Genomic DNA, 12,191 nt, shown 5'->3' on the forward strand with positions numbered 1-12,191 from the left:
CATGAAATTTAAAATCAACTTATTTTCCCCTTAAAATTATAAATTTTCTCAGTTTAAACATTTGATATGTCATCTATGTTGTATTCTGAATAAAATATTGAAATTTGAAACTTCCACATGATTGCATTCTGTTTTTATTCACAATTTGTACAGTGTCCCAACTTTTTTCTTAGCTGCATCCATATTAGCACGTCACGTTTGATGTGGTAATTTCACAGTAGGCATAGATACAGATTAAAATTATATATGTAGCCAACTACCTCCAACCCAATCTATTTTTCTCCCACATTAGGGATAGTTGGAGTTCTCTGGGTTCTGCCAATATTCCAGTCTTGGAGCACTCCCCCAGGACAGCACGCCTAAATATGCTTACTATATGCTATCAGATTAGATGTAAGGATGAACTTGTGAAATAAGTGGCGCTTGAGAAGCATAAATTTCTCAGAATGATTAACACTATTCTTGAGTTTCACAACTCTAAACACATTCATCTTTTGACACGTGTTCCTGTTCAGTAGCAGTTAAAAACCATCACAACATGACCACAACTGACAATTCTTGCCAGATGAACACTGTATTCAACATTTTCATACACCAGTCAGAACAACAGTATAAGCACATATGAATTCTTTAGCTGTGGATACGAGAAATTCATATTCAGGAGTTTTCAATATTCAATTTGCTGGTATTATTTTTATGTGCATACTAACTGTTATAATTTATGTAGATTACAATATAATAATTGTGATGTAAAACCTGATTGGCTCATAGGTCATGGTTCTTTTGTTTTTACTGTGACACTGCAAGAAGGTTTTAAAGCATCTGCTCCACAATATTAATTATTATTTTTTTAATATAAAGAAAATATGAACATTTCAAAAATATGAAATACCTACACAGCATTGCAGCAATACATGTCTGTCATGGATAAAGAATACACTAAAGAATAATGAATAAACATGCACAATTACATGTTCATGTGATTGCAAAGCAGGCAAACATCACAGAGGCTACATAACATAGATGCACTAAGACTTATACTGTAAAGATCAAACTGTTACAATACTAAAGCAGAACAAAATAAAAACATTAAACTTTTACTTTAATTATACAATACTCAAATTAACTGAAATAGCAGTATAAGATAAGCTTCCAAAACTTTATAAAATTTAGATTTATAAAATCAAGCTCTGCCCTACCTGTTTTCTTGTTGAATATCCTTTTTCACTCAGAAGTCCAAGGGTTTGAAAGTCTGGTTGAATCTAACAACCATTAAGGCCCCAATATACTTAAAACAAAGTTCATTTTCGTTCTTCGTTTCGGGGAAAAAGGAAGTTTGAAAAGGCTGAGCAATGGTATATTGTTAATGAACTTTCCAACACCCCCGCGCTGCTGGAGGCGGGGTGTAAATTAATGTAAACATGTGTCACAACACTCCTAAGCAAAACAAAGATGAAATGAAGAAGTAGGCAATCTTGGTTTGAGACGGGGCCCACTGGACACAGAGTATTGTAGACAAAAGAAAAATGATTGGCAGCAGTTCAGTGTCAAGTATCATGTTTACAACACAAAATAAGTCTTTATGGGAAGTGTGAATGGCTCATAGTCTGAAAACTTTAGCATGATGTGGGGAAAAAGTATTGGAATCAGTTTGTTGCTTTATTTTATAGGTTTTCATTTATATTTTTAAACTGGATAAACTGTTTTGATAAAAATAAAAGTTTATTATTGTATATTCGTTTGGCATTCATTTACTGTATACCTTTTAAATTCGCTTATTGAAAGAACAACAGCAGCAGTATGGTGTAACATTTATTTGAAACATGTATTTGGCACTTGCTACCTTATATCTTTAGTCCTTTCATTCGTTTTATGGCTTTGCAAAACTTGTATCGGATGTTTCTCTGCATCGCTTTTTGCATAACTCCGGGTCTTCAACAGGCGCGCAGATGGCACTGGGGATGGGGGGGACTTGGCCCCCTCAGATTCATAGTGACCCGATCCGTCCCCCTCACTGTCTCAATGAAAGCTCTATTGATAAATAGAGGATTAATCAGGGTTTCTGCAATGTACATTAGTCTAAGTAGAGGCGATCCGGCCCACCATTCCTTAAACATGTTATTAGCGATTTTTGAAACACGCTTTTGACTGCAGTCTCTGACAAACTCCCAAAACACACTTGTAGGCAATCAGCTGTAAGTCGCGTGTTTTGTTCTGATAGCAAGCAATATTATACGCTGCAGACTCGGAGCTTGAGCCTGCTGCATCTATAGTCCCGCGCCCAGAGTCCCGCATTCTCAGTCCCCTCGTTTTTAGAGATCAATACGCAATGCTATCTCACGATGAATTCGTATGTATTTTACGAGGTGGCTAATTCGTACGAATTTGTACGACCTCACTCGTACGATTTTATACGATTTGTCTAAACCCCTGTGTCGGTTAGGTTTAGGGGCGGGGTTAGGTGTAGGTCATTCGTACAAATTCTTTCGTATGAATAGCCACCTCCTAAAATATGTATGAATTGCCGTGAGATCGGGTTGCAAGGGATTTGAGAATGCAGGACTGTAGACAGGCCCGTCGCGACAAGGCAGGCAAACCTGGGGCCCCAAGACAACTACTGGTTAGGAATAAAAGGCAACGACACTGTGTGAACGCCCCTTTGATCGTCAATACATTAACGAGTAATGACACTGTTATCGGGATCCCCCTCAAGGGGGCCCCTCTCAGTAGTCGCTGACAGCAGCCAGCCAACCACATGATCTCACGTGATGGACTAATATCTGTAAATATTAAGCCGGAACAGTCTATTTAAATATGAATCCTGCATGTTCTGCGTGTCTCTGTTAATGAATGGAGCAGAAGAGTGACTTCCTTTATTTACACATACTGAAGCACACGTGATGCTCGCAGTAATTTCAGCGTCTGCTGTCTCTCTAAATAAGACGAGAACACATGAACAACATCTCCAGAACTGCTCTGACAGTCACTTCATGAGCATTTGACCGTTTGATTTGAGTAAAACTAGCGTCACATCACATACACAGAACTGTAAAGGTATGTCAACCCGTCAAAATAAAAGTCCGGTTAAAGACAAGTATTTGCCAGAGATGTATTACTATTGTTCAGCAGAATGTACATATTTGTTTTAAGGTTTAATCACACAAAATATCTTCCCTGTTTTATTTTTAATAGTAAACCCCCATTGTTTATCAAAAAGCTTAGTTTGCTTAATTTTCAATAATTAAAATATAAATTAAATTAATGTTTTGTATTTAATGTTTAATGTGCATCCCAGAAAATGCTTTATTTAAAACCCCAAATGAATGGCACTTAAATGCACTTAATTCATCTGTCAACTTTATTGTCATTGTTCACAGTACAAGTACAGACAGAGAAACAATGGATAATAATTAAATGTTTATTTTGATGTATGCATTGCATTCTATGCATTTAAAAATAAAAAAATAAAAATTTTCTAAGAAAGTAAACTTAGTTGTTCATTTTAAGAGACCCAGGAGTCTTATTTTCTCTTGCATAATTAATATTAATAAGCAAAAACACATTTTATCAGATTACTCGATTAATCGATGGAATATTTGGTAGAATACTCGATTACTAACAAGTTTCATAGCTACAGCCCTAGATAAAAGTGGCATAGCAAATAGCATGCTATACTATTCCACCATGACAATCTATTTACCAAATGGGGGTTATGAAAACCACACAATAAATTCCGTGCATCAAACATTAGCTTGGGATGTTTTTAAGCATAGATAGTGAAAGCAGCTGCCTGCATCCATTCCCTTCTAATATAAAAATATGGAACTTTATAATAAGTAAAAATACTGTTTGCTAACAGTTAAATGACAAAGATTAAAGATTAATTAACTATCAATTTACCATATATTAATGATTGTTATTACAAAGTATCTACCATCTAACTTATCAACTATGGTTTTGGGAAACGTACCCCTGAGCTGTTAATAGTGACCTCTGTCAATATGCTAACAGTGAAATGGTAAAACGTACTTCACAGGTAATTTCAGATTTTTTTCTTCAATTAATTTCCCAGCTACACCATCAACTTCATCTTCAACATCAACAGATGCATCACTTCTCAGTGCTGATGTTTCCTCTATATAGCACAAGGTACCACAAGCTCTATAGTTAGAGCTGATATTCTGCACAGCCCAGAGTTTAAACTGATAAGTGTGTGCTGTCATATTATTAGAAAACAAAAACAGTGCAAATCACTATTAAATTCCCACCAAACTATTTTTTCAAGCAGTATTTGCACTGGAAACCTTTTTTATTTATATAAAGTGTGGGTGAACTTAAACTGTATGGCTATGCTGTGGTTCCTGTAGGCTTTGCGTGAGTGCGGGGGTTGGGGGGCCTCTATGTCCATTTTGCTTGGGGCCTCCAAATTCCTTCAAACGGCCTTGACTGTAGATGCAGCAGGCTCCGAGTCTGCAGGAGAGCACTCAATTCGAGTGAACAGGACGCATACTACATTACATTAACATTTAGCAGACGCTTTTATTCAAAATTAGCATATCGACTGTAGATTGAGAAATGGCAGATTTAAAACAAAAAAGAGAGAGAAAGAAACAGAACATTGAAAATAAGGGTTATAATCAGGCAAAAGGCAGGTCCTTTGGGACTGAATTCAGTTTCACAGACAAACACAAACAGACTGCCAGGAGCAATAGAGAAAACACACTGCAGCTGGAGAACTAAGAATAATACAGCCATTTCCAGAGTTTCAGATCCTTGACAGAAGTGCAGTCCCACTGGTGGGAAGCAGAGAAACAAATGTTAATGATAAATCCTCTGTGATGTTTGTACTGGCTACTGTATACAGGCCACCAGGGCAACATACAGACTTTATTAATTTTTGATTTTACACCCAAGTTAGTTCTGGCTGCAGATAAAGTTTTAATAGTTGGTGATTTTAATATCCATGTTGATAATGAAAAAGATGCATTGGGATCAGCATTTATAGACATTCTGAACTCTATTGGGGTTAGACAACACGTCAGGACCTACTCATTGTCGAAATCATACTCTAAATTTAATACTGTCACATGGAATTGATGTTGATGGTGTTGAAATTATTCAGCCAAGTGATGATATATCAGATCATTATTTAGTTTTGTGCAAACTTTATATAGCCAACATTTTAAATTCTACTTCTTGTTACAAGTATGGTAGAACCATCACTTCTACCACAAAAGACTGCTTTTTATGTTATCTTCCTGATGTATGCAAATTCCTTAGCATATCCAAAACCCCAGAACAACTTGATGATATAACAAAAACTATGGACTCTCTCTATTCTAGCATTTTAAATATAGTTGCCCTTTTACGCCTAAGGAAGGTTAAGGAATCCAGGTATAATGAGCATACTCGCACCCTAAAGAGAGCATCCTGGAAAATGGAGCGCAGCTGGAGGAATACAAAACTAGAGGTATTTTGTATTGCTTGGCGAGAAAGTAACCTATCTTACAGAAAAGCATTAAAAACTGCTAGATCTGATTACTTTTCTACTATTTTATAAGAAAACAAACATAACCCCAGGTATTTATTCAATACAGTGGCTAAATTAAGGACAAATAAAACCTCAACAAGTGTTGACATTTCCCAACATCACAGCAGTAATGACTTTATGAACTACTTTACTTCTAAAATATTATACTATTAGAGAAAATTTTTTAACCATTCAGCCGTTGTGGAAGATTTTTATCAATAAGATTTTAATTAATCAAGTATAATCAATATGAATCTACACATTTTTGTTGCTAGTTATTATTCCATTATAATCCCATAGGTTAAGTATAGAAAGGAATATGCCTACGTGGCCCAATTGTACAGACCAGGTGAGAAACATATGGTCAGACATACAGACAGGGCCTTTCTCTATACCAAATCAAGTAGGGGGCCCCTTCTCTCTAGGGAGGTATAAAAATTGTAAGGATAAGGAAAAGTATGACTATTTGGAACGCCCTGTATACAGTATATAATGAGATGCCACTGAGCATTTGGGAGATCTTCTGGCAGAGAAGATCTCAGCTTCATTTCACTCTGAAATAAAGTGTATCTTCTGGAAACAAAATCCAGAGACTGTGTGATTCCTCAGAACCATGGCAGATGAAAATACACTACATTTGGCGCAGAACAGGGACAGGAAAGGAGCAGTGGACAACCACTTTTGAGATGACTGATGAGCAACACACACACAGTGGTGGCCACAATAGAATAAGGTAAGCATTTTTGCTTATATAATTAGTGTGTGATGTTTACCAGTCAGTACTGAGCGGTAAGGTCACTTAAAATCAGCTTTTCAAAATGTACAACTAAATAAATAAATAAAAATGGGTGGTTTTGTTTCCAGAAGAAAAACTGCATACACATATTTGGTATAATGTTAGAAATACCTTGGTAGGTGGATCTAAATTAATACTAAATAGCGTTAGCAGAAATTAATTGAATGTAAGGGTCTTTGTTTATTAAAGACTGGTCTTAAAGGGTTAGTTCGCCCAAAAATGAAAATTATGTCATTAATAACTCACCCTTATGCTGTTCCAAACATGTAAGGCCTCCTTTTATCTTCGGAACACAGTTTAAGATATTTTAGATTTAGTCCGAGAGCTCTCAGTCCCTCCATTGAAGCTGTGTGTACGGTATACTGTCCATGTCCAGAAAGGTAAGAAAAACATCATCAGAGGGTCCGTTGGAATTTTTTGAAGCATCGAAAATACATTTTGGTCCAAAAATAGCAAAAACGACGACTTTATTCAGCATTGTCTTCTCTTCCGTGTCTGTGTGAGAGAGAGCAGCTGGATTTCCGGTTCGCAAACGAATCATTCAGTTCACCAAATCGAACTGAATCGTTTTAAACGGTTCGCATCTCTAATACGCATTAATCCACAAATGACTTAAGCTGTTAACTTTTTTAATGTGGCTGACACTCGCTCTGAGTTCAAACAAACCAATATCCCAGAGTAATTAATGTACTCAAACAGTACATAGACTGAACTGCTGTGATGAACACCGAGCCGAGCCAGATAACGAACAATAGACTGACTCGTTCACGAGTGAAGAACCGTTTCTGTCAGACGTGTCCGATTCGTGAACCGAGGAGCTGATGATACTGCACATGTGTGATTCAGCGTGAAGCAGACCGACACACAGAGCGTCTGAACTGAACTGATTCTTTTGGTGATTGATTCTGAACTGATTCTGTGCTAGTGTTATGGCAATTCACTCCAGCCCACCGTCTCGAGCGTCCACGACGGAGGACTCCTTCGCCCTGCTTGATGGCACCGCGGATTCACCAAAACGGCGAGGGATCTTTGGCAGCACGTCCCTCCTTCCTCCCGGGTTTCGGCGCCAGTGTAACAATGTAAAACACTTCATAGTCATGGGAAGAAGGAGGCGGGAACCGGCGGACATTCAAACGAAACTGTAATAATAAAATAAACACAAAACAGCGTGACAGCCCCTCACGGACGACTGCCACGCACAAACAAAACCAAAGCACAAACTAAAATCCAGGCCTGGTCCTCTCTTGCCCTTCACTGTCGTAGCTCCTCTTTTACTTCATATAACATTATCCAGAGAAACAAATTGTTAATGATATATCTCCTGTTATGTTTGTACTGGACTGCATACAGGCCAACAGGGCACCATACAGACTTTATTAAAGAGTTTGCTGAATTTACATCCGAGTTAGTGCTGGCTGCAGAAAAAGTTTTAATAGTTGTTGATTTTAATATCCATGTTGATAATGTTGTTTGCTTTTGATGTTATGCTGATGATACTCAGCTCTATATTTCTTCGCGGCCTGGCGAAACATACTAATTAGAAAAACTAGCGGAATGCATAGTCAATATAAAAAACTGGATGACAAGTAACTTCTTACTGCTAAATTCTGAAAAAAAAAAAAAAATTGAGGTGTTAATTATAGGACCTAAAAACTCTGCATATGATAACCTGAAAAACTAAGACTTGATGGCTGCTTTGTCAATTCTTCATCATCAGTTAGGAACCTAGGTGTGCAATCTGATCGCAGTCTTTCCTTAGAAAGTCATGTTTCTAGCATTTGTAAAACTGCATTTTTCCATCTCAAAAATATATCTCAATTGCGGCCTATGCTCTCAATGTCAAATGCAGAAATGTTAATCCATGCATTTATGACCTCAAGGTTAGATTATTGTAATGCTTTATTGGGTGGTTGTTCTGCACACTTAGTAAACAAACTACAGCTAGTCCAAAATGCAGCAGCAAGAGTTCTTACTAGAACCAGGAAGTATGACCATATTAGCCCGGTCCTGTCAACGCTGCACTGGCTCCCTATCAAACATCGTATAGATTTTAAAATATTGCTTATTACTTATAAATCCCTGAATGGTTTAGCACCTCAGTATTTGAATGAGCTCTTGTTACTTTATACTCCTCCATGTCCACTGCGTTCTCAAAACTCAGGCAGTAATACCTAGAATATCAAAATCAACTGCAGACCAGATGGTGGATCAGCACCTAGAAAGGACCTCTACTGCCCTGAAAGACAGCGGAGACCAGGACAACTAGAGCCCCAGATACAGATCCCCTGTAAAGACCTTGTTTCAGAAGACCACCAGGACAAGACCACAGGAAACAGATGATTCTACTGCACAATCTGACTTTGCTGCAGCCTGGAATTGAACTGCTGGTTTCGTCTGGTCAGAGGAGAACTGGCCCCCCAACTGAGCCTGGTTCCTCCCCAGGTTTTTCCTCTATTCTGTCAACTATGGAGTTTCGGTTCCTTGCCGCTGTCGCCTCTGGCTTGCTTAGCTGGGGTTACCTCATTTACAGCGATATCTTTGACTTGATTACAATTGATTGCACAGATACTATTGTAACTGAACTGAGATGATGACATCACTGAATTCAATGATGAACTGCCTTTAATTCTCATTTTGCATTATTGACACACTCTTTTCCTAAGTAGTGTTGTTCAGTTGCTTTGACGCAATCTTTTTTGTTTAAAGTGCTATATAAATAAAGGTGACTTGACTTGACTAAAAAGAACTGGCTCATAAAGGTTAATTAGTTTGCACCACAATGTAAACTGAGTAGCTACACAGTCAGTAAAAACTGTAGCTATTTTTTTTTTCAAAAGTTTTTTTTTTCCTTAGAAAAGAGAATGCTACATCAGTCATTATTTACTATAACTCAGGGTGAAAGAGGAAGTACTATATATATCTATCAGTTACTAAGAATTTCTAGTTGATAGTGTCTTTATGCATTAAAACTAATAGATATGTGCAGTGAAGCTTAAAGGTGGTTTTTATATTTTGTTTTATAAGCGCTCCATGCGTTTAACATTTAACAATTTTCGTTAATGGTGCTTACTTGAAGTTAAAGGTTTTTTATATGTATCTAACTTTAAATCAGTTTTCTTAATTGCTTAATTGCTTCTTAATTAATATATATCTAACGTTAATACAGTTTTCTTAATTGCTTAGACATTAAAATCCATTATAAGGACCAAGTTTCACAAACATAACAACATTTTCTAGAAGGTTTCTCAGAACTATCAACACTATCCTCGAGTTTCACAAATTTAAACACATATTCAGAATTTGACACCATGTGCTCTTGTTCAGTTGCGTTTTTAAAAACCAGCACAATATATCCACCACAGACAGCTCTTACAAACACTAGCATGCATTTTCAAACACCAGGCAAAACAACAGTATGTGTAAAAATAAGCATGTGAATTCACTGGCTCTGGAAACCACACAAGTCAGTTGTCAACCTTGTCAACAAATATGTCGAGATTGGCATGTAAAAGATAAAACATTGTAATAAGAGGCTGTTGTTCCTTTTCTTTTACTGTTCAAGTAACAAGGGCACACTCCAAGAATTTAACAAACCATCTGCTTCAATATAATATAATTTAATATATTATAATATAAATATAAAACAAGGAAACATGGACAGGTACATTTTTAAAAAAAAAAACCTACAAAGCTTACCAGCGATATAAGTCAGGAATCTTAGGCTAAAATAAGGAATATACATGCTTATACAAATGATGTGGTTATAAACAGTCTTACACAGAAAGAGCAAATGTTTAGCCATCGTCAATCGGAGTGACTTCTGTATTTCTTACACAGTGAGTACAATAACTAATGGGATTCACTCTTGCATTTAAATGCATTTATCGCTCTAAAAATGTGGTCATTAAAGCAAGTAAACTGCCAGAAGGCAAGTAAAAGCTTGTGAATAGGATAATCAGGAATAAAGAGAAATTCAGGATGAAGCTGACATTTCTCACCATCCCAATAGAATGTCAAACAACAGTTTCTTCCTCTTCAACAGATGTAACTGTTAATTAAACACACACACACATCTCAACGTCTCAGTTTTTTTTCCTGTTAATTGCTATACAGTCACAGACTTTTAACTATTTTAAAGCAAATTTGAAAACTACACAAGAGGTAGCTTTTTATCAATAAAATATGATTATAGTGGCTTCAAATAAATCATTCAACTGTTATACCTCTCATCCTGCAGCATTTGAAGATCAGCACGACTGTCACTATCAGATATGGACAAACTGCCAGTATAGAACTGAGTGTGTGGAGGACAGACATATGAGATTCTGAATGAGAAACTGAAAAAGAGACACACAAACACTTTATCAAGCACTATATCTGAACGAGAGCATATGAAGAAATAAATCAGCTCACATATACAGCAGGATTCATTTGAGACTTCTGTGACTGAGATCCAGCTCTTGGGTGACTCTCCTCTCTCTGGGTGTTTGCAGTAGTAGAAACCCTCATTTGACTTTGAAACATTAGAGATGATCATCTCTGGAGTTTGATTCTGGATGAGTGATCCATCTTTATAGAAATCAGCTCTGAGGATTGGTGGGCTTGCATATGGATATAAACAGCGTAGAGTCAGAGAATCTCCTTCAGTCACAGGATGAACAGGACTCTCCAGAATCACACCAACTACACAAAAAAAGGAAACACAATCTTTATGTAAACAGATTAGTTGACTGCACTGAATAGCTGTCACTATTATGGTTAAACGTTTTGACTTCTTTAAAGTATCCAACGCCAAAATGTTTTTTAGTTCATGTCACATCCACTTCTTGATTGCTCACTGAATGACTGAAGGACTAAAGAGTTATATAATTACTTTCTATACGCTTAAAATAAAGGTTCTCTTTTTTCATTTTATCTCGCTGCCACGCTGTCACGTGGTTCATGGAGTGATTAACCATAGACTGTATGAAAACACGGACGTAGTTTTTCAAAGCTCAAAGTGGGTGTAGCGGGCCGGCGCTATCTTGGCAGCGTGTCACCACGTGTCACACCTGGATAATCGAAAATGGGCAAAGAGGCAGAGTTGGTTGCTGAAACCACGCCCACTTAGCTCGATGGCAGTGAGGCAGCAGCAATCTACCTGTCACTCAAGTTGCCACGCCCTTAATTATTCAGAAACTTTAAGGTTTCATATAATTTATAAAGTTATAAAAAAAAAAATAATGGACACACCTCCATCCTAGAACATCCCTGCATTTCACTCTATTCTATTCCATTATAATCTATATTATAGACAACTGTTCATATAATTTATTTAATCTTCAATTTATTTTTCAATATTTGAAATTTTTGAATAATTTATTTACATATGTGTATTTTTATTTTATTTACTTTTTTCTGTGTGTTGTTGTTGTCTCTGTGTACTGGAAGCTTATGTCAGTAAAACAAATGTATTGTATGTGCAAGCATACTTGGCAATAAAGCTCTTTCTGATTCTGAAAAAAGTAAAACATCTGTAATTCCATGGTTTAGTCCATAGATTACTATATAGCTCTATATAAAAGGCCTATAAATGCTCTAATTATTTTTAGACTATTGTAATTTAGTTGTGGGTTTGGATATTTATTAAGATATTTTCATAGATTTTTGCAAATGTTTTTTTTTATTATGTTGATTTGAAGTGTCAGGTTTTTTTTTTTTTATTACACAGATAAAGTATTTTCTTACACAAAACATTAAAACTGGAAGGAATGTTTTATCAGAGCTCAATTCTTCAATGTCTGATCTGATTTCAGTTTTCTGACTCGTTTTGGCCATGTGGGTAATTGGCCAATTCATTTGAGGGTGTATAATTGTGTATGTGTG

The 12,191-nt window shown here is 36.5% G+C and overlaps 1 protein-coding gene across 31 annotated transcripts in view; it reads right to left on the minus strand.

The window, feature by feature from the left end:
• Window positions 1-12,191, minus strand: part of LOC127952808 (Fc receptor-like protein 5) — a 123,116-nt gene that overhangs the window by 74,894 nt on the left and 36,031 nt on the right. For 2 of the 31 annotated variants that reach the window (XM_052551618.1, XM_052551614.1), the window contains exons 14-15: window positions 10,740-11,009; window positions 10,550-10,663 (exon numbers count right to left, since the gene is read on the minus strand). The exons of 25 other annotated variants lie outside the window; for them this stretch is intronic. In XM_052551618.1, coding sequence (XP_052407578.1) covers window positions 10,550-10,663; window positions 10,740-11,009 — 384 coding nt within the window. Of the gene's footprint in view, window positions 1-10,001; window positions 10,375-10,549; window positions 10,664-10,739; window positions 11,010-12,191 lie in introns of those variants that run through there. 4 more of the 31 variants (XR_008153058.1, XM_052551617.1, XM_052551613.1 and 1 more) reach the window with 4 other exon arrangements.

This window comes from Carassius gibelio, chromosome B3 (assembly GCF_023724105.1).
Source record: "Carassius gibelio isolate Cgi1373 ecotype wild population from Czech Republic chromosome B3, carGib1.2-hapl.c, whole genome shotgun sequence".
NCBI classification, from domain to species: Eukaryota; Metazoa; Chordata; class Actinopteri; order Cypriniformes; family Cyprinidae; genus Carassius; species Carassius gibelio.